Source organism: Desarmillaria tabescens, assembly GCF_030435595.1.
Source record: "Desarmillaria tabescens strain CCBAS 213 chromosome Unknown EV420scaffold_1, whole genome shotgun sequence".
Classification (NCBI taxonomy): Eukaryota; Fungi; Basidiomycota; class Agaricomycetes; order Agaricales; family Physalacriaceae; genus Desarmillaria; species Desarmillaria tabescens.
Window position 1 is genome coordinate 4,345,138 of NW_026848300.1, and position 21,634 is coordinate 4,366,771.

The following is a 21,634-nucleotide window of genomic DNA, read 5'->3' on the forward strand; positions in this document are numbered from 1 at the left end:
ACATCTAGGCTAGTCTTTAAAAAACACAAAGCATCCTTCAGTTTGAAGCATGCTAACCCACTTGACAAGTGATTGGCCATCATCTGGATCAAGATGCATGATTTCATTCAAGACTTTCTTCTGGATACATTGAGCATCATGAGAAGAAAAGTGCTCATCATGACTAAGAACCTTTTCTCAGAGTCAGAGCTTTGGATATAATTTGATTCAGCAAATGCATTACCATGAATATGTTTGAGCTAGGCAAGTGCATATCAAGATGTGTTCTGAACTTAAATACGGTAGTGATCTCTTACCACTTCAGTGACATTCATCCACTGCAGACCATTTCCTCAGCTTCATGTCATGTCTCTCAGGAGATATTGGTGTACAAAATGTTCTCCTTCCCAGTCTCATGGGAATGCATCTCATTGTACTTGTCATGTAATAGATTTGTATCTGGATATCACTTGACCTGAAGTCAGGAAGGGCCACCATCAAGAAGCTGTTTAACAGGCAACCTCCAATCCCAGTTAGCAGCTTTTGCTGATTTCAGACAGTTTTTCTTAGCATCCCCACCTCCTTCTCATGCACAGACATACATCCATGTGTCAATCCAAGCTCAGTCTTTGATAGGCTTCTTGTTGCAATGTGTTTTCTTGAGATTAAATTTGATCTATTTTGCCTTTATCTTGCTGTTCAACCATGCCTGAAACTCAATTTCTGAGGCACACTCGAGTGAATAGCCATGGGATTTGTCAAATTTGAAGTTATGAACAGTTCCATGATGACATGATAGCTTGTGAGGACCCCCAGTTTCATTACTTGGTTCATCGGAGACATAGAAGAGTCTAATCGGACTCAAGTTTGCAGGTGACTGATCAACAGTATGGGTCAGACTGATAGGATCAGGAGTCTGCAGGGTGGCAGAGAATGATTGCAAAGTGGCTTTGGTTTCAATCAGTGGGGTGATATCAGGTGTCGATGCATTGATAGAAGGCAGCAGAGGAGGCACAGTGTGATCAAGCTGAAATTGCCCTAAGAACATGATAGCAGGGTAACAGAGTCTAGCAGAGCTGACAGACATAGTGAAAATATTCAGAATATTCAAATAATACCTTTATTAACATGTTGGAAAGACAATGAAATAAGGAATATACAGGAAACTATTGTCTTGAGGCTGGTGTTGCAACTGCAGCCTATTTATGCATGTAATTTTGCAATCTAACACGTTTTACATGCACACTGAGATATAGTGAGTGAGCAGACTAAAAATCTGCATCGACACTGATGCTAGACAGTGCACTGATATGGAATATAACTTATGGCATAGGAAGCAATGGGATTCTAAACAGGACCAAGTGAAGCTATGGAACTAACGAGAGATCTAAATATAATGTAAGGACAAGAAATCCTTGATTTCTTGGTTTGGGGGGGAGAGAACTTGGCTTTGAGCAAACTGTGAGTTGAGCAGAAGTGAGACTGGCAATGAAACCAGTCCTGAGATGAATACCAGGATGTAGAGATGCGGGAAGCTCAAACTCATAGCGGTGGAAGCCGAGAACTCAGTTGTTCAGGGAAACCTGAAATCTGAGCAGCTGAAAAGATGTAGCTGCAGTGTCAGACCAGGCGCTACCCATCTCAAAGTGAAGCTCCCAATGAGATGGGATGGTGTGCAGCAAGTACTGGAACCCCCAAACCAGAGCTGAAGCTCGGGATACTTCAAAGAGATTCATTTTGTAAGTAACAAGCTAAGTTTGACAGTAAGAGTACATTATTCTATGGATATGGATGCAGGCAAGCAGTGTCTAATACAAAACTGTTCAAAGGAGTTCTTCAGTTCAGCTATGCAAGTGGGATTGTATGACTTTGTGATCATGGCAGGAATAAGGTCCTCTAGCTTATGCCAATAGATTAAGAATGCTAGAGATTTCCAATGGCCCTGCTTGGCTACCATCTCTGGAGGAACGCCTGCCAGTAAGAGCTCTGTAGCCCCACCTGGCATGAAGCTATGGCCATGGATGAAGTCCAGATTCAGTGGTTCCCAAATTTTGTGACATCAGTCAAGAAACCAATCCTTAGTCATGGGTGCCTATGATGAGTCTGAGGTCTTGAAAGTGAAGAGTGGAGCATTGTCCAGGACATCTTTGTTGGACTTCAGATGAGCACGAAGGGCTTCAACTGGGCATAGGTTCTCCCTGGAGGTAAAGATGAGGTCCACACCTTCCTGCTGTTCCATATTGGCCCAAGGAATATGGAACTGTGCAGACTCTGCACCTCCAAAGTGTCTGCAGAAGGAGATTTGGACTGATTTGGCAATGTGGAGCCATTCATCAAAGGCATTCCAGGAAGGGATAGTCAATTCTCCTAGATGGCAGCAGCCCCAGAAGGCACATAGTGCTACTGCCCAGATGGCAACATCAAAGGAGTTTGACATGTGCAAGCCTTCACAAAGGGCAAAAAGATGTTCGAGCATGACATGATGGTGTTTAGGATGAGATGGGCAGGCTCCACATTTGGCAGCAGCTGTTTTGATATGAACCACAAATTCTTCACCACCTGACCACTCTGCAGAGTTAATTTCATGCCAGGCTCAAAGGCCTGACATCCAGGCACTGATAGTCTTGCCCAGGGTTTTGGAAACTGAAGCATCAGCCACAAAGGCTGCAAGAAGAAGATAAGAAGTGGGCATGCATTCTGATTCTGGGATGTTATGTTTGTCAGCAAATTGGTGAAACCAATGATGAGCCTAAACTTCCATGGCAATGGCAAAAACCAAAACTCTAGAGGAGTTTGTGGCAAATGGCGTGTAGCAGCAATAAAGGCTTTGTTGTTGTGTGAGTGTTTTGGTGCACCTCTGTGTGATGAATTCCTCAAGAATGCAAGTATACACTGTGACTTTGCAGTCAGTGGAGTAGTACCCTTAATGAACGAGTACTAGAAAGCATTGGCTGTAAGCCAGGAAGGGTCTCAATGTATGAGAAGGAACAGAATCTGGTATAACTGGGAATACTGGCAAACCATGAATGAAGCGATGGCAATTAACTAGTAAAAGCCGTGGGCAGAATTGGCAGAATGAATGGAAATGCCATCAAAGAGAAATACTGTTGGCAAGATAACAAATACCATGATGGCAAGAGACAAAGACTGTAGTCAAGAAACTGGCAGTAAAATGAAGTCAGACTGACTGGTGGAAATATGAAAGGGAACTAGTGGCGGCAAATGATGAACAGAACTGAGTGATGATGAAACTAAAACTGGGCTGAGGTTAACTGTGGTAAAATGAAACTGATCCTGATCCTGAGTCTACATGGATACTGAAGCTGACAGCAAGATAACAAATACTGAGACTGGTGATCCTATGCTGAAACTGATGGCAAGATAACAAATACCATGACTGAAGGTCCTATACTGAAACTGTTGACTGAAATTCTGTGACAGACACTGCTGGCAGCAATAACAATCCTAATCTGTGTCCACATGGGGACATAACTGTACTGAGCTGAACTGGGGTGAAATGATGGCGATGTAGAAAGTGAAGGCTGGTAAAACAATGCTGGCTGGTGAAAGTGAAACAATGCTGGTGGAATAAAAGATAAAAGCAAGTTGTGGACATGAAATTCCGTGTATTGGTGCAATATGATCGTACACCAATACCGTTAGAAGAAAAGCCATGACAGAGAGTATAACTTGGAGTGACTATGTTGTTATTGTCTATCTCCTAGCAAGTACAAGTGATAACGGTGGTCGATAACGTGGATGATGGCTAGTGTCCAGTAACTTGTGTCTAGCAACTACCTATTTTCCATGGTGTATACTAGCTTTTATACTACAATTCCGGAATAAATTTAAAATACTTGAAGCGAGTCCTTAGTAAGTCCGTAGTACATAGATTGGTAAGAAATGATGCCAAACACATGTTCCCAAGGTTCTAAAGTAACAGCACCCACATGGTTTTACTGTGTACTGTGGTGCGAAAGTAACAGCACCCATATGGATTTACCGCATATAGATGAAGTGATTAGCAAGAATGCCACTGATCTCCGGAATTTTGAGCTGCTGTGTTGCTGCGGCAAAGTACATTGAAGCAAGTGTACTGAAGTAGATGCTTGTGGCAATCTCTTGGCAGTAGAACAGCCTTAGTAAAGACTGAGGAAAGGTCATGGCATTAGAGCTAATGCCACGGAATTGCTATCTGAGCTGCGGAATTGCAGCTGTGCTAGGCAATCAGATGGGATTCTAAATCCATGAGATCGACAATCAGGTGCCTGGCAGAATTAATGAAAGGGGCACGTAATTGATGTGGGGTACAAGTGGGGAAGGATAATTGGCGGCATTAAGCAATATTGCTGGGATTGAAATAGTAGGTTTGTGTGGTGGCTGGAGAATTAAATATCTGGTAAAATCCATGAATTCTGAGTGTACAGAGCCTGGAGGCTCATCAGCGCCTGATACACATGGGCACTGGCCCAATTTTTGCTTTGTGCCATCACATCCTTGTTTCTCGTTTCAAAGTTATTTCACTTATCCTTCTGCATTTCAAACCAATTGCCTATTGCATACGCATTGTATTTTGCCAGGATTGAAATAGTAGGTTTGTGTGGTGGCTGGGGAATTAAATATCTGGTAAAATCCACGAATTCTGAGCATACAGAGCCTGGAGGCTCATCACCGAAGTAGACCAGCACCATAATTTTGGAGAGTTGAGACTTCATGTGTTGTGTGAATTAAGGACTGGATAATAGCAGTATCGTGAGGAACCTCATCGTAAAGCTTTTGGTCAAATGAAATAGAATGGGGTGATGTCCAACAGAAGAGCCTATCCTCCGCTAGGACAAAGGGGTGGTATACATTATATTCAATTTCACAGCCTTCACGAGGCTTTCTTGCTTTTGTTCGGTCAGATGGTAGACACGGAGGAATCACCAGGGGTGGTGGTTCCCTACTGCTAGCCTCAATAGGACGTACTGCTGGAAGGGTAGTGGACCTGAATCTAATGAGAGTTAGCAAATTGAAGGGGGGGAAGAGTGCAAGTCAGGTCTAACCTAAACATGGCAAATGAAAGGTGTGAGCTCATCTGGGAGCTGGAAGTACATTCTAAGCCTCATTTCTGGTGGGCCCAGATCTCTGTGTGAGATTGGGTCTGCCAGGTTCTTGGCAGATTCAATGTAGGAGAGAGAAATGTTGAGCATGGTGAGTGTTAACTGCAAGCCATGGACTATATTTAGATTACTGGTACATACCTGATTAGTCTATTTTTTTCATCACGGCATCTCAGTGTTCAACCAACATCTTCACACTGAGATGTATGTGTATACTCACTATATTTCTATTATACTATTGCTAATTGTACCTATAGATATACTTCATACTCATACATATTCTATAGAATCCTTTTCCTCTCACAACTGTGCCTTCCCTTCACATACACCCCGGTCCACTGCTCAAGAGGTTATAGGCCCCAGTGATATGAATACCACCTCCACAGTGAAGCTTCTCAACCTGCCCTGGCTCAAAGATGATGGGAGCAATTGGATCCTCTACAAAGAGCAAATACCCAATGCAGCAACCTCAAAGGGACTAAAACATCACCTCACTGGAACCGCAAAGAAGCCAGCTGAACTTTCTGAAAGGAATGGGGACTATTACAAGCTGGGAGAACTTGCACCACTGTCCGACGACGAGCTTGAAAAACACCTAAAGCTCCAGGATGAGTATGACCAGAAGCAGGCCTTGATGTGAGAGATCTTTTACGAGACAGTCTCAAACTCTACATTCATGCAAATAAAGAACCAACCGAGTGCAGCACATGTATGGGCTGCACTCATAGCCATCTTCGAGACAAAAGGGGACCTCATACAGCAAGATCTCCTCTCGCAGTTGCAAAACACATGATGCCCAGAGGATGGTGACATTCATGCACACCTCTCAAACATGGAATGCATGGGTGAGGAACTTGCTGGCATGGGCACTGTCATCACTGATCAGTCATTCTGCATGTACATTCAACAATCTCTTCCCCCCCAGTTACCATCCAGTCCTGAAAATGCTCAGCATAGCAGCTAAGCTAACAAGCAAACCCATAACAAGCACCGTGCTCATCCAAGAAGTCTTGGAAGCTGCCGACGAGATGAAAGTTGAAAAGAATATCGACGAAGGAGTACAGAACTCCGCTCTCGCAGCAAGTGCTAGGGCTGCAAAGGACAAGGGAAAGGGAAAGAAGAAGGGAAAGGAATCAAAAGAGAAGAAAAAGAAGCACTGCATGAACTGTGGCATGGACAACCACATCTTCGATGACTGCTTCCGTGAGGGAGGAGGCAAAGAGGGCCAAGCACCTTGGGACTTGAAGAAGAAGAAAGATGGCAACTCGGCCAACATTGCAGGCCAGTCCTCAAGCTCTGAAGTCAAGAGCTATGGCTTCACTACAATAATTGACGATGAGAACATGGAGCTTAGCACCACGTCTGACTCTCACGCCCATGCTGAAGCATTAGCTGCCTTGCGCATATGCTATGACAGTGAACTCGTTGACATGGGAGCCAGCCACCACTTCTCACCTGCCCAAAGTAAAATGATCAACTTCATGGATATCAAGCCAACACCCATCCGCACCACTGATGGACATTCATTCAATGCTATTGGCAGAGGAGACTACATCACATACCTGCCAATGGGCCATGGCAAGCCAGCAACCAAGGTCACCCTCTACAACATGTACTACTCCCTGCACCTAGTATTTATGCTAATATCAGTCAGCTGTCTTGATACAGCAGGCTATTCACTTACAGTTGAAGATGGAAACTGTTATATGAAAACCCCAAAACCCGACAGACACGTCATTGGGATCATGCCCAAAATCAATGGACTCTACCATGTACAAGGCTCCACCAACCATCACCATAGCAAATCCCCCACAGCAGCTGCTGCTACCCCTCAAATCAGTATCTCGCAGTTCCACCACATGACAGGACATGCAAGCCATGAATCCCTGAAGCAGAGCATATGTAACAGGGAGATTATCACCCCCAACGTTGACCTAAACTCCAAACCGGAGTTCTGCTCAGCATGTGTGCAAGCTAAAGCTGTGATGAAACCTTTCCCAAAGCATAGTGACAATGAGTCAGCCAAGAAATATGGTGACAAGGTCATGGGAGACATATGGGGACCAGCCAAAGTCAAGTCCCTTGGTGGTTCAAAGTATTTTGCACTATTCAAAGATGTCACAACGAGGGAGTGCCTACCATACTTCATGAAGAAGAAATCGGAGACATTGCACTGCTACAAGGAGCACGAGGCCTGGATGAAAGCCCAACACAGAGTAGACATTGTGAAGATATTCGGGTGTGACCATGGAGGAGAGTTTATGAGCAAAGAGTTCAAATGACACCTTAAATCTGCAGGGACAATACATCACCTCAATGTCCATGACTCGCCATCCTCAAATGGAATGATGGAACAAGAAATGCACACTGTGCTTGAAGGTGCCTGAGCCATGATAATTGCAGCTGGGCTGCCCAACTATCTGTGGGCTGAAGCCATAGCCTACAACTGCTGGCTGAGAAACCGGCTCCACCACAGCACTCTCGCTGATGAAAAGACAACCCCACATAAAAAGGCTACACAAAAGAAGCCCAACATGTCCAATCTGCACAAATTTGGGTGCACCATGTGGGTGAAGCAACTTGGACAGGGGAAACTACAGCCTCGTGCTGATCCTGGCCAATTTGTAGGCGTTGATGAAGAGTCAAAGGGTATCTGGGTCTATTGGCCTGGAAAACATTGTGTCAGTGTTGAGAGAAACATCTACTTCAATAAAGATGAAGACCTGAGCAAAGAAACCATCAAAATTGAGGGGGAGTACAAAACAATTGTCAATCCTGATGGATTCCATGCTACAAATGACACTTGTGACAGCCCAAAAGGGACCAAAAACAAGGGAGACGAACCTGCTGCACCTCAAACACCCCCTACAGACACTCAAGACACTCCAGAAAACCCGCTGTCACCACTAACACCTCTATCAACCCCACCATCAAGCCCAAATCTTGCACCACACCAACACAGGGTCCAAATTGAGGACATTCCTGACAAAGATGACCCCCCAGCCTGACCCCAATGAGGCTCATGCAAGCCAGAGGGTTTCTACAACATCAACCGAATGTCAAAGGCTGCTGGTGTCACTGCATGTGTCCTTGAAGATGATGGGAGCCTTGAACCTGGCAGAATGGACTATGATATGAGTGAGGAAGAATGGTTTGCCAACCTAGTCGAGTCAGCACCAGCCACAACCAACAGAGAGCCAGATTCCATACAGGAGGCACTGAAGAGACCACAAAAACAGGAATGGAAGGACGCCATCAAGAGGGAGCTAAGCCAAGTCAAAGGCTTACATATGTATAACATAATCCCCACTCCACCCGGGGTCAACATTGCTAAAAACAGATATATGTTTCATCTCAAGAAGGATGATCAAGGCTGTATTGTATGATACAAGGCCTGGCTCATCCTAAAGGGGTTCTCTCAAATTTACGGTGTTGATTTCCATGAAACATTCACTCCAACAGTCCGTCTAACTACCCTACATGCATTACTATCTGTAGCTGCTCAGAAGGATGCCAAAATACACCAAGCAGACATCAAAAATGCCTACCTCCAGGCCGACCTCCATGAAACCTTGTATATGGAATTGCTGCCGATGTATAAGGAATTCAGGGAGATCCCCAACAGACTCAAGGGAAAGGAGCTATGCTGTAAACTGCATAAGCCACTGTATGGAAGTAAACAGGGCATGCATGAGTGGTACCAGAAGCTGAGACAAGTATTCCTCATTCTTGGATACTCCATATGCCAGGCTGATGAAGCAGTGTTCTATAAATTCAGCAAGGACAAGTACACCATTGTCACCGCTGCTACAGATGACTTCACAATCATTGCCGACTCCAAAAATGCAATAAACCTCATCAAGAAGCAGCTCAGAGAGCACTTCGAGATGACTGATCATGGCAAGATCAAATGGCTGCTCAGTATCAGCATACACCACAACTGTGAGGCCAGGACCATCACCCTAGGCCAACACGTGTATGTTGACAGCATCATTGAATGGGCTGGCCAAAGCAAAGCTAGAGAAGTTGTTACACCAATGGAACCAGGAATCGATCTGAGCTATGACTCACCTTTGGTATCCACCACCGTACTTCCCAAGGCAGAGCATTCCCTCTATTGTGAGGCAATCGGCCATCTTATGTATGCCTCCTTCACCACATGACCTGATATTTCCTATGCCATGTCAACGCTGTCCTGTTACATGCAGGAGCCAAGGACTACCCACTGGCATGCCATCCTGTGAGTATTCAAATACCTGAAAGGAACCCAGGACTACAGCCTTACTCTAGGAGGGAAGAACATGCACATATCAGGCTATTCCGATGCAGACTGGGCTCAGCAGATGCATAGGCACTCAATTTCGGGCTATGCCTTCTTCATAGGGAACAGAATCATATCCTGGAGCTCTAAGAAGCAGCCAGTCATCACTCTATCCAGTACCAATGATGAGCCTCCAGGCTCTGTATGCTCAGAATTCGTGGATTTCACCAGATAGCTAATTCCCCAGCCACCACACAAACCTACTATTTCAATCCCGGCAATATTGCTTAATGCTGCCACTTATCCTTCCCCACTTGTACCCCACATCAATTACGCACCCCTTTCATTAATTCTGCCAGTCTTCTTTCATTAATTCTGCCAGGCACCTGATTGTTGATCTCACGGATTTAGAATCCCATCTGATTGCCTAGCACAGCTGCAATTCCACAGCTCAGATCGCAATTCCATGGCATTAGCTCTAATGCCATGACCTTTCCTCAGTCTTTACTAAGGCTGTTATACCACCAAGAGATTGCCGGAGCCTGCTCATTGTATGCTTGACTGAAGTGTGAGTCACATCATGAGTTTGACCTTGTTTGTTGTACTAGTGGCTTACATTTAGCCAAAGCTTCTCTCAAGGATCTTCATTGTCAACCATGACAGTGAACATCACCTATGAGCAGTACAGCATCTAACACATTTAACATCTTCGCTGGTTTCCTAACTGCCATCATCATACTCGTATTCTGTTTCCTATATGGATACCTCCGATATAAGCGATGACACCATGCCAGAGTCCCGCAGACCCCTGCTCCTGGGAGAGTATACTACGGGCTCAACGGACAACCTAGACGCACCCCATTCCACTATCGAAATGCCAGCACCTTCAGATTCAGACACAGCACTTCGACGTCAAGGAACGAGAACGTCCACACCAACATCCCAGTCCAGTGAGATGAAGAAGATGTGGAAGGAGAGGTTTGGATTGGCGGAGTCGAAGAGCAAGACGATGCCAACAGAAGGGAGCAGTGGGTCCTCACAGATGGGATTCTTCAGGCATCTGCAGACCCCTCAGATGAAGAATACGGGATCACTGAAACCAGGGTCGACCTCAGCACCGGCGGAACCATCGTCGGCCCAGGAACTCATCCCCATTCCACCTGCCTCTACCTCAGTACCGAGCGAGGGGAAGAAGTTGTTATGGCCTACCACGGATTCTCCCCTCATGCCCCTGATCCAGACGAGATCCCACAGCCAGAAGAGTTCTACTCACAGCAGCAGCATGACTGGGCGATCATGGATGCATGGCACCAAGCCAACCGGCTCCTCCCACTCGAGGATGGGGAGATACCAGAGTTCGATCTCCAGTACCCAGACCTCAGTATCGCAACCGGGAGAAGCAACACCGTGACAAAAGGGGGAAGCCCAGCACCTGACCCTGGAGAAATATCCGATGTTGATCCCAGGGATACCTCCGGCCCTGACTCTTATGACTCATGGGTCACAGATAACGGAGAACATAACCCCTACACCCTCCGAGACGAGATCGCCGACCACCACCTCAGCCCATATGGAGAGTGCCGTGGAGACTTATGCTGCCGGCTTCAAGCCATTGCTGAAGACCAGAGGCAAGACTGGGAGACCCCCAAGCCCCTCGTTCCCTATGTCAGGTGGACCCTCGGAGAATATGGAGAAGAGCCAGAATTGGCCAACTTCTTCTTCGACAACCCGGTCCATTCGGAGTGGGACATACTCTATAGAAGATTCCAGGACTTCGCCCATGGAATACGAAACCAGAACCATGCCCTCACCAGAAGGGGAGGTGCCCACGTACCAGAGGGACAAGAGTTCCCCGTACTATCGTGACCCGAGGACCAGCCCCTCTATTTCTGGCCTCGCAATACTGAGACCCGCATCTGGAACTGCTGGTACCTGTGGGAGCACGCTGCCCTCACCGACTACCGATACTGGCTCCCAGAACCCGACACAGAGGAGTCCACTCCATATCCCCAATCAACTCCCAAACCTTGCAATGCAGAAACTGGTAGCTGAAATGGGATGGCTGGAGCTTCTGGAATGGCAGGGAAGCTCCCTGGCCAATGAAGGATCTTGGTTGATCATGGAAGCCGCAAAATTTATGTACTGAACTAACCTGCCAAATGAAATCCGAGATGCCATCTACGAAGACGAAGTCCAGTATCACGCAGCAAATCTATGGAACCAATTACATAATGACCACACCACCATACTATGACCATTTGAACAACGAAGTTACCCACCATACCACTGGGCAACGATTCCTAAAGTGCCCGAACTGAAAGAACCCTCATTACCCCTGGGGAGCAGACTTCTAGGAGGGATGCCAACCGAAGAAGGGGAAGCCCTGCAGGAGCCCCTCCCAGATGTGTCCCAACACACCACAAAGAAGTCCCGGCCCCATCGACCACCGCCTACGCCCCCCCCTCCACCAACGCCCCCATACAACCCCCATCATGACTACGACCTATGATCACTACCGGAGCTGATAGATTTGGAACTACTGCCTGACCCGCCGGGACCACCTCCAGACAGCCCAGAGCTGTGGGAGCTAGAATCAGCCGAGCTCCCGTGGGGGGCAGTCAGGCCAAAAATGATGAAAACCCTGGCCCCCTTCTCAGGGGTCTCTAGCGATGTGAAAAGGTTCCTATCCGGATGCTGTTAGGATCGTGCCAATAGGATTGCGGCAGTAAGTGCACATAGCGGAATGCCACGGGATGCATCGGGCATAGGTGAAGCTATTAGCAATGTCACCCCTGAGCCGAAGCCCTAAGATGGATACGGATGGAAGTCCGCAGCGTGGCAGAGACGAGGTAAGAGATAAGTCCAACGGATCGGAGTTCCGCAGACTGGAGAACGAGAGTTAGACTTAGAGTCAGAGAGAGAGAGATTGGGCTGAACCAAGTTGATATTTGAACTGAGTATCTACAGTGTAATTCTAAGGCTTATATACTAGTTAGGAGTCCGATCTAGTTCCTACTCAGAGTGGTCTACATTCTAGGGTTGTCGGAGGATGTATTCTACCGGTCGGTAGCCGATGGGGTCCGATGACATGTTCACTACCGATGTCGGGCTATTGATAAATTAATATGGAGAAGTGAAATATAAAAAGGAATATGAAATGGAATATGAAATAGAAACTGGGAATCGGAATCCATAGGATTCCGGGCTGTGGCTTGTTGGGTTGAGTGGGAGTCGGGTTTCTGTCGGCATGCTCATTACAGATGCGAAGACTACTTCAACATATTCCCTCGGGAATTTCCAATGAGTGCGAGGGGATACGCACCATCCCAAATAGTATTCGCCACCTCGTTGATGGAAGGGAAGGCACTGGAATGGTGGATTCAGAAACAGGAACGCCTGTACAATCCCATGCGCTGTCACACCCGATACCCCCAGTGGCCGAGCTTCGATGCAGAAGTCAGGGAAAGGTTCAGGGAAGCGGCAGAAATAGAACTGAAGAAAGTCAAATGGAAGGCGTTACATCAGGTGAACTACAAAAATGCCATCAAATTTTTCCAAGACTTTGAGATGCTTGCTATCGAAGCCAAGAAGTTCGGGAATGAAGAAGAAATGACGGACACCATAAAGAAGGCCATTTGCACTAAAACCAAGGACATCATCATGCACAGAGATAACAATCGACCCCGCAACTACGAGGAATGGAAATGGAGGGTGAAAAGGATTGATGAGAACTATCACGTTCACATGGCTGAAGAAGGAGGAAAACGACCATCGCCGAAGACATACGCCTCGAAGGCCAGTAACCCCAGCACCATAGACCACAAGAAGGATGCCACCGGCACCACCTACAGAGGGCAGAGACTCCTGATGGAGATAGACCAGCTGAAACAGGCTGGGCTATGCTTCCGATGCGGAGGCCCCAGCCACATGGCTAGGGACAACAAATGCGACCCCAACCCCTCCAAATGGAAGATCCCGCCAAAGTCCAATCTATTGAAGCCTAACCCTAAAGCCAGGCAGTACAAATTATCCAAATCAATGATTTGCGCCATGTTGAACGACCTGAACCGACCAGAAGACTTGGCAGATATGACTCGGGTGGAGGAGGTAAAAGACAAGCCGGCAGGGAAGTAAGCGATTCAGTCATGCCGGCAAGGACTTCAGTTTCTACTACACATGTACGTCTCACAGCACATTTGAATATACCCCTGTTGCCGTTAAAGACTACAGAAACTAAGCAAGAATCGCACAACAAAGATGGCATAGAAGGGGATTACCGCCATCCAGAGGACAATGAACCCCAAGGACCTTTGGGTCCGATGTTGCGACTGCAGCCTATTTACGCATGTAATTTTGCAATCTAGAGTGTTTTACATGCATACTGAGAAATAGTGAGCGAGCGGATTAAAACTACGCGTCGACACTAATGCTATGCGGTGCAATGATATGGAATATAACTTATGGCATAAGAAGCAATGGGATTCTAAACAGGACTTAGTCACAGCACTGTACCTGACGGGCATGCGTGATGAGAAGGCCAAACCATATACCCAATGCCTTAGGCTCTAACTTACAAGCACACTTGTGGGAGCTAGATAAAACCTTGAAGATTGCACTGACACTGAGAACACTTAGCGCGCTCGCTAACTGTGACATGCCATACCTGAAAATCTGGGGAAATCCTTAAGCGAGCTGACAGATATCACCGGCATGAGCTTGGGCAATGGGCTTTGGCCGAAGTCCGCAAGCCTGCGTTCCATTGTTCTGAGTCCCATTGTTCGAAGACTCACTTGTTGCCGTGTCTACGAGAAGCCTCTGTGAATCCAAGAAAGAAGTCCTGAACAACATACGCCAGAACTGATAGTTCCGTGTGCCTAGACCTGTCGGTCGCTAGAGAACAAGCCCACGGGTGTCGGGAGAGCACCTCTTGGCACGCGTTTAGCGAGCTCACTATAGAAATGAGACTAAAACTGGGAAGCCTGACTCGGATGCTCAGTAAGGCAGTGGTGGCAACATGCTACGCATGTAGGAGTCTGGGTACTGCATGACGTTTGTAATTCTAATTCCCCTGTAGTATAAGTAGACTGGTTACAGTAGGTAGAGGCGAAGTTTCGAGCCCCCGAGTTCCCGTGCACGCGTTGAAGGCGGTACTGTAACAAAGGATCAGTTTGTGACTTCGAGCTGTGCATAGAATTAGCGAGCTCACTCAGAGAAATACGAGATACCCTTTTGATAAGACTTTTGAGAACTTAATCAGAGTGAATACGAATCAGTGATGCTGTTTCTGTTCTGTTGAGTGTGATAAGTCTGTTCAGAGAATGTGTTGAAGTGGAAATCTGAGATCTGTTCTGTTCTGTTCTGTTCTGTTTCAGTCTGTTCCATGTCAGTTCTGTCGAAGTTCCGTTTCTGAATCTGTTTTCCGAGCACTTCTGAAGTGTTCTTGAGTCGAGATAACCTGCTGGAGTTAGTTGGAGAACCCCTGCATACAGTTGTGTAGCGAGCGGGCTAAGTCAGTGCTTGCCTGTGGTGTTCTTTTAGCGAGCTCACTAAATTTTCGGCATGTATTGCCTCTGTTTCTGTTGGGATCAGTGTCCCTTGTGTATTATAACGCAAATCTGCCTTGAAGGTTGTGTCGCGCCAGTGAACGACCTTCCTGTAAAAAGTTCCTAGACTTAGGAAGTCATTAGAGAAAGCTTAGCTTCACTAAGAGCGCTGAGAATAAGAGAAACTCTTCAAGATATTGAAGTATAGTTGGATCGCATTAGAAATAATCGCTCCCCCTAGAACTTACGAGGGTGATTGTAGTTTGTGTAGTTGTGTGAGTGTGTGTGTGGGTTTTTGAGGTTCACCCTTTAGCCCACTCACTATTCCACAGGTGCCCACAGCCAGCCTCTTCAGCGCTAAGTACTCTCAGTGTCACTGCAATCTTCAAGGTTTTATCTAGCTCCCATGAGTGTGCTTGTAAGTTAGAGCCTAAGGCATTGGGTATAGGGTTTGGCCTTCTCATCATGCATGCCTGTCAGGTACAGTGTGGTGACTAAGTCCTGTTTAGAATCCCGTTGCTTCTTATGTCATAAGTTATATTCCATATCATTGCACCACCTAGCATTAGTGTCGACGCATAGTTTTAGTCCGCTCGCTCACTATATCTCAGTATGCATGTAAAACACTTTAGATTGCAAAATTACATGCGTAAATAGGCTGCAGTCGCAACACTGTCACAGTATTTGTTATCTTGCCAATGGTATTTCTCTTTGACAGCATTTCCATTAATTCCGCCCATGGCTTTTACTAGTTAATTGCCATCACTTTGTTCACGGCTTGCCGGTATTCCCAGTTATACCAGATTCCGTTCCTTCTTGTCTATCAAGACCCTTCCCAGCTTACAGCCAACACTTTCTAGTACTTGATCATTAAGGGTACTACTTCGCTGACTGAAAAGTCGCAGTGTATACTTGCATTCTTGAGGAATTCATCACACAGAGGTGCACCAAAACACTCACACAACAACAAAGCCTTTATTGCCACTACACGCCATTTGCCATGAACTCCTCTAGATTTTTGGTTTTTGCTATTGCCATGGAAGTTTAGGCTCATCACCAAGTCAGAATACATCACCCTAACACATGCATCAAAGGAGCTCATATGGATAAGAAAGCTATTCACCAAATTGATCCACCCACTTGCCCAGCCAACCACACTGTTCTGCGACAACCAAGGAGCCATTGTGTTCTCCAAAGACTCCACATTTCATGCATGAATGAAGCACATCCACATCCAGTTCCACTTTGTCAGGCAGACTGTATCAAAATCCCAAAGCCTGATCAAGTACTGCCCAACAGATGATATGATTGTGGATGCGTTCACCAAGCCCACCCTTGAAATGGGTCAAGCTTGCTAAATTTCATGCATTGATGGGTCTGGCTCCTTCGGATGGCTAGTGATTAGGCTTGAGGGGGAGTGTTGAGCATGGTGAGCATTAACCGCAAGCCATGGACTATATTTAGATTACCAGTACATACCTGATTAGTCTATTTTTTCGTCACAGCATCTCAGTGTTCAACCAACATCTTCACGCTGAGATGTACATGTATACTCACTATATTTCTATTATACTATTGCTAATTGTACCTATAGATATACTTCACACTCATACATATTCTATAGGTACAGTACAGCATTCAACCAATGTCTTCATGCTGAGATATATACTTTATACTCATACATATTCTATAGAATCCTTTTCCTCTCGCAACTGTGCCTTCCCTTCATGTACACCCCAGTCCACTGCTCAAGAAGAAAGCATAATGCTTCTTGTTGTCAGAATGACAGCACTGCATTGAATAGAGAGATTGACTGAAGTGCTTCGACTGCGACCCTTCTCAAAGGTGCCAATGACTCCTTGGTTGTCCAAGTTAGCCAAGACAGTGACGTCCCTCAGATCGTTAGCTTCAAGAATGTATACAAGGAATTCGACTGCTAAAGCCTCAAGCCACCCGATGTTCCTGCCTTCTGATTTCCAGCCTGGACATAAGCTCCAAGCATCCCATCTTCCATTGACTACTACCCCAATACCCCAGTCTGTCGAGGCATCTACTGAGATGTCCCAGTCCAGCTGTGGGCCTTTGGGATCAAACAAGCAAAAGAGGCCTGGCATGGAGAGGGTTGATTCCCACCACTTGAGATCATGAATCATCAGGCTTGTTGGGTAGTGATGAGAGTAACAATTCTCATTAAAACTGGATGCGAAGGAGAAAATTGAAGGAAGGTGGGAACTACCAAGAGGGTAGACAAAGGCAATATGTACTAAGGATCCCTGCAGGGAGAGGGTAGGTGCAAGCAAGGCTGGGTGATTGGAGTACAAGTCGATGAATTGGTGCACATGGTGCAAGAACTTGAGCCTCTTGTGCTCAGGAAGAGAAGCACATTTGTTTTGAACGTCCCATTGAATGCTGATGTAAATGAATGTGGGGGCAAAATCAGACCACTTGGTTTTATGCTAAGGAATGCTAAGCAGTTCAATAAGCTTCTTAGCTGAGGCTATGTTGTAATGCACTAACTTGGATTGCTTGACGTTTACCTCCAAACTGTCACTCACATTTGGTGATTCAGTATGATGGAGGGCATTGCAAACACTAGGTTAGGGACGATAGTCCTTAGTCTTGGAAGCAGGGAGTTTCTGCATGAAAAGTTAGGAGTGTATAACTTTAGCCAAAGCTGGGGTGTAAGACCACAGCAAGGCTCGTTTAAATACATTGTGGTATTTACTAGTATGTACCACTCCTGCGTCTCAGTGCACAGTGTCCCAATGCATCGCTGTCTTCTGGTCGTATGGGACTTGGTATAGGAGAAGCATATCTGCAAGTCAGAGGGATGGTGCTATCCTCAGATGAGCATACGTGGATCCCTGTCATCCTAGGAGAAGCCTTCCTGCGAATAAGAAGACTGGCATCCATATGGCGCCATCCTCTGAGGAGCATACGTGGTGGCTTATCCATCCTAGGATGTGATCAGAGTCAACCTAAAGAAGCGTGACTAGGTAAAGGAGGGTCGGGCCTATAGGAGTGTGATCGGACCCGTGGGCCATCAAACGGATCATGCATGTGATCAATCAGGTCATGAATGGTGTGGATCAGGTATGAGGAATGATGACGAGAGTCGAATGATGAGTTGGTGAGATAAGATAAGATAAGTGAAAAATAGGGGTGAATTCATGACATATGTTATAAGGGTAGTCAAAGCCTGAAGCCTCATCCCCAGCCAAAGAGAAATGAAAAATGTTAAGATCATCGACCCATTTGACCATGGGAGCAACCTTCTCCATTTCCCAAATGTCCATGACTGCATTTGTGATGGTGCCAGCATTGCCCTCTGATGATGCACAGCCAAAAGGGCAGCCATGGTCTATGAAAAAGCCCTTTGAACCTTGGACTATGAAGTATGGCTTGTGTGCCAGTAGGATAGGGCAAGTGCGATGAAATTTGGCAATATCCAGGGTCATAGCCTGGGTGCCTGGGGGAGCATGTGAGATCTAAGGGACTTAATGTCAGAAGACGAAAATTAAATCAAGCAGTTGTTGGGGAAAGAAGTTTGCTAATGATGCTGTGCCATAATGGATAATGGCATGTCCAAATGGACATGTACAAATGTAAAGGCAGTACTAATGTACCACTGACACGTGTGCAACACATTCATATGTGTAATTTTGCGAATCCTGTGAATCCAAATGTGTGTCAATCCACTAAGTAATATTAGAGTGCATACCTGGCATGGAGCAACACCTGTTGAGGCAGAAGCAGCATATAATAAAATAATCCGAGTGGAGCACATGGCTTAGACTTAGAGTGGCACACTGGTGTCATTTAAGTGTGGAGTCTCAGTGCCCTGACTCACACCCTATGCATCCCTCAGCAGCATCTCGCTCAAATAAAATACACTGAAAAGATAATATATTTACGGAGCTTCACGCAACATTGATCTATGATGCGCAAACCCTGCTGATCCGGCAATCACCGAGAGACGTCATTCAGAACTGAGGACCACCCAGTCCGAGCCTCCTGAGAGGGCTTCGGCTGACACGAGAGAAACCCTGTACCCAGAATGAAATATTGAACTAAGAAAAGGTTGTGCAGCAACCAAATATAAATACCAACTTGCTAGCGATGTGCGTGACAGAGGAATTAAAAACAAGGAGCCAATTAGGAGAAATATTCCGCATGATGTGGCAACTCTAGACCTTGCCAAGAAGAAAGAACAGCATGTTATCGAGCACTAACTCAGATGACTGACTCAGGATATTAATTAGTGACCATGTGGACTTAGAGAATTCTTTTGAGCTAGCATGCTATTACATCTTGAAGAGCACAAGACATCTTTTAATTCTATTGTTATTGTGTGCTTGCATCGCACATCTCCCCCGAACTACTGAGATTCTGTGTGTGTGTGAGTGTGAGAGTGGGTGTGTTTAGTGTGTCTATGCTATTGCATTTTGAGCTTGGCGTGCACAGAGCCTCTTCACCGCATATGAATGTATTCAAGGAAGTGCAAATGCGACAGGAAGTACGAATGTATGAGGGAAAGTATGAATGTACAGGGGGAAAGTAAGCAGTAAAAGAGACTCACGATATCAGCCACCTGCGCCGCAGAGCCAAAATGCATTGGGAATTTCTCCATGTCAATGTAGTTATTGGTGGATGGAATGTCCTTGGTGCCCTTGGACAAGTTCCTGACCACATGGAGTTTTGGTTCTTCTCCTGGACCTTGCTCCAGGATGTTTACCAAGAGGGGGGAACACTGAAAGGGACCCAGAATCTCCTCCACCTCAGAACAAGAAAAAGGGCCTGACATTCACCCGGCATCTGCTTCCTCCTGGAGGTATTCATCTATGTAAGCCTTGTGTTCAGAGGAGGAAGTTCAGTTTGGGAAGATAATAGTGTGTTGGAGAGGTGGAAAGTCACCCATGGGAAAGCCATTGCATAGTCTGTATACTAAGTTGGGGTGGAGATGAGAAATGCTATGCTTTTTGAGGAAGAAATCGAAGGCATCAGGATTATACAGTGTAACAATACGGTTTCAGATTGGTGAAGGATCAAGCTGAGGAAGAGACTGATTTAGGCTCTGAGATGCATCACCATGCAAAAGCATGATGGTCAGAACCCTGGCAGAAGGAACAGATGTGGACTGGGGAGGAGCCATGGGAGCAATGGGTGCCTCTTTCTGGTGAGATGTTCCAGGAGATGCAAATCCTCTGGTTCTGGTTCCCCACCTTTGGAGCGATACTACCTCTGTCTCCTGGGACAAAGACAGCCTTGGTGGGCTGGCCTGACTCAAAGGAGCTGAACTTGCATTGATGGATGTGATGTCCCCTTCTGGCACATATAAGGCAGATCACGATGTTGGGCGAAGGGATGCTGGTGTCACTCCTCTGAAAGGACAACATGATCCTTCCTGTGCCTTGGCAGAAAGATGAGGCCAGGGAGCAGGAGCTTTGCTGAGAGGCAAGCTGGTTGTGCATATGGATGTATTCCTCCTCATGTTTGCAATCCCTCTCATCATGGAGTCATTCCTTGGTCTGAGAGAGTCCTGAAGCATAATAAGCTTGAGAGAACTTGAAACCCTTGTCCGAGTTGTGGTAGTTGACTTGGAGCTTTATGTCTGTAGCCAAGATCACCTCAAAGATGAGTGAGAAGTCAATAAGGTTGTGGAAGAAAAGAAAGTGGTCATCCCAGCATTTGGTCCAAGCTTCGTCATGGATGCCACTTTGGGAGGTTCACAATGAAGACATGAAATCAACAAAGTGGGGGGCAGCATCTTGCCATTGCAGCTCCATAAGGTCCACCTCCTTCCTGAACCTAGGGTTAGAGATGTCAAGCACCATGATTTTACCATGGCCACAGTCCTGGATCTTCTTCATGGGCAGGGTATCTTCCTCTCTCTGGATTATGGTGATGTTAGCGAGGGTGAAAAGATACAAGGGGATGTACTGCTTAGCATCTGCTAGGTGGTAGAGCTCTGAGTGATAGCCATCGAAGTGGAATGAAGAGCCTGGCTGATGTTCCACCTCGCTGCAATTGAAGATCTTCTTGCACTTTTCAATGATGTCTTCTGGGGAGTCATCTCCTGCATCTCTCAATCTCTTCTTCAGGCCCAGAATCCCTGAGAACAGCTCCTTCAACTTCAGAGTTATCTTGGCAAGTGCCTGTAGGAATGAAGAAGAGCCTTTGGGGGAAATGGGTGGAGTGGGTGAATGCTGCAAGCCTTCTGTAGTCAGCAGGGAGGCAAGCGATGATGTGGGCAAGCATTCTGGGTCACCATGCTTCTCCAACCTGTCCTTGTTATCAGCCTTTACCAAGACATTTAGAGCTCTCTTGCACATGAGCGACCAGGATGTGAATCATGCCCTAGAATTGTCGCTTCCATGGGTCTTGTCCTTTCTCTGCTTGAGAGGGCTGGTGGGAGGTGAATCTTGCTGAGTATCGAAGCCAGGAGGTGCTAACATTGAAGACTAATATCAAAAGAGAGCAAAGAAGTGATGGAGCGACCAGGATGGAGAAAGCAGAGAGAGAACAAAGCAAAAATACTCTTGCACTGAATGGTGCAGAACAATCACATTGTTTGGCTTCCTCTGTTGAGCCAAACATCTGGCAAAATGCGACAGAATGCTGGGGCAAAGATCTCTCTGTTCGCTACACTTTACTTGGCTGAACACAGAGTTTGAGCTGTTTGTTCCTCATGTCAAACTTGTGTAGCACTTAGTCACAGCACTGTACCTGATGGGCATGCATGATGAGAA

The 21,634-nt window shown here is 46.3% G+C and overlaps 3 protein-coding genes across 3 annotated transcripts; 1 reads left to right on the plus strand and 2 right to left on the minus strand.

The window, feature by feature from the left end:
• Nucleotides 1–2,071: 2,071 nt before the first annotated feature.
• Nucleotides 2,072–2,455, minus strand: EV420DRAFT_1634891 (uncharacterized protein; the record flags this gene model as incomplete). Its single annotated transcript, XM_060476384.1, has 1 exon — nt 2,072–2,455. The coding sequence occupies one exon, from the start codon at nt 2,453–2,455 to the stop codon at nt 2,072–2,074; it is 384 nt and encodes a 127-aa protein (XP_060340259.1).
• Nucleotides 2,456–10,216: 7,761 nt separating this feature from the next.
• EV420DRAFT_1473523 (uncharacterized protein) lies at nt 10,217–11,488 on the plus strand (the record flags this gene model as incomplete). The annotated part of the gene is made up of 3 exons (XM_060469146.1): nt 10,217–10,370; nt 10,409–11,084; nt 11,113–11,488. The coding sequence occupies 3 exons, from the start codon at nt 10,217–10,219 to the stop codon at nt 11,486–11,488; spliced, it is 1,206 nt and encodes a 401-aa protein (XP_060340260.1).
• A 9,123-nt stretch (nt 11,489–20,611) lies between these two features.
• EV420DRAFT_1473524 (uncharacterized protein) lies at nt 20,612–21,217 on the minus strand (the record flags this gene model as incomplete). Its single annotated transcript, XM_060469147.1, has 1 exon — nt 20,612–21,217. One exon carries the CDS (start codon nt 21,215–21,217, stop codon nt 20,612–20,614), a length of 606 nt encoding a protein of 201 aa, XP_060340261.1.
• Nucleotides 21,218–21,634: the final 417 nt, after the last annotated feature.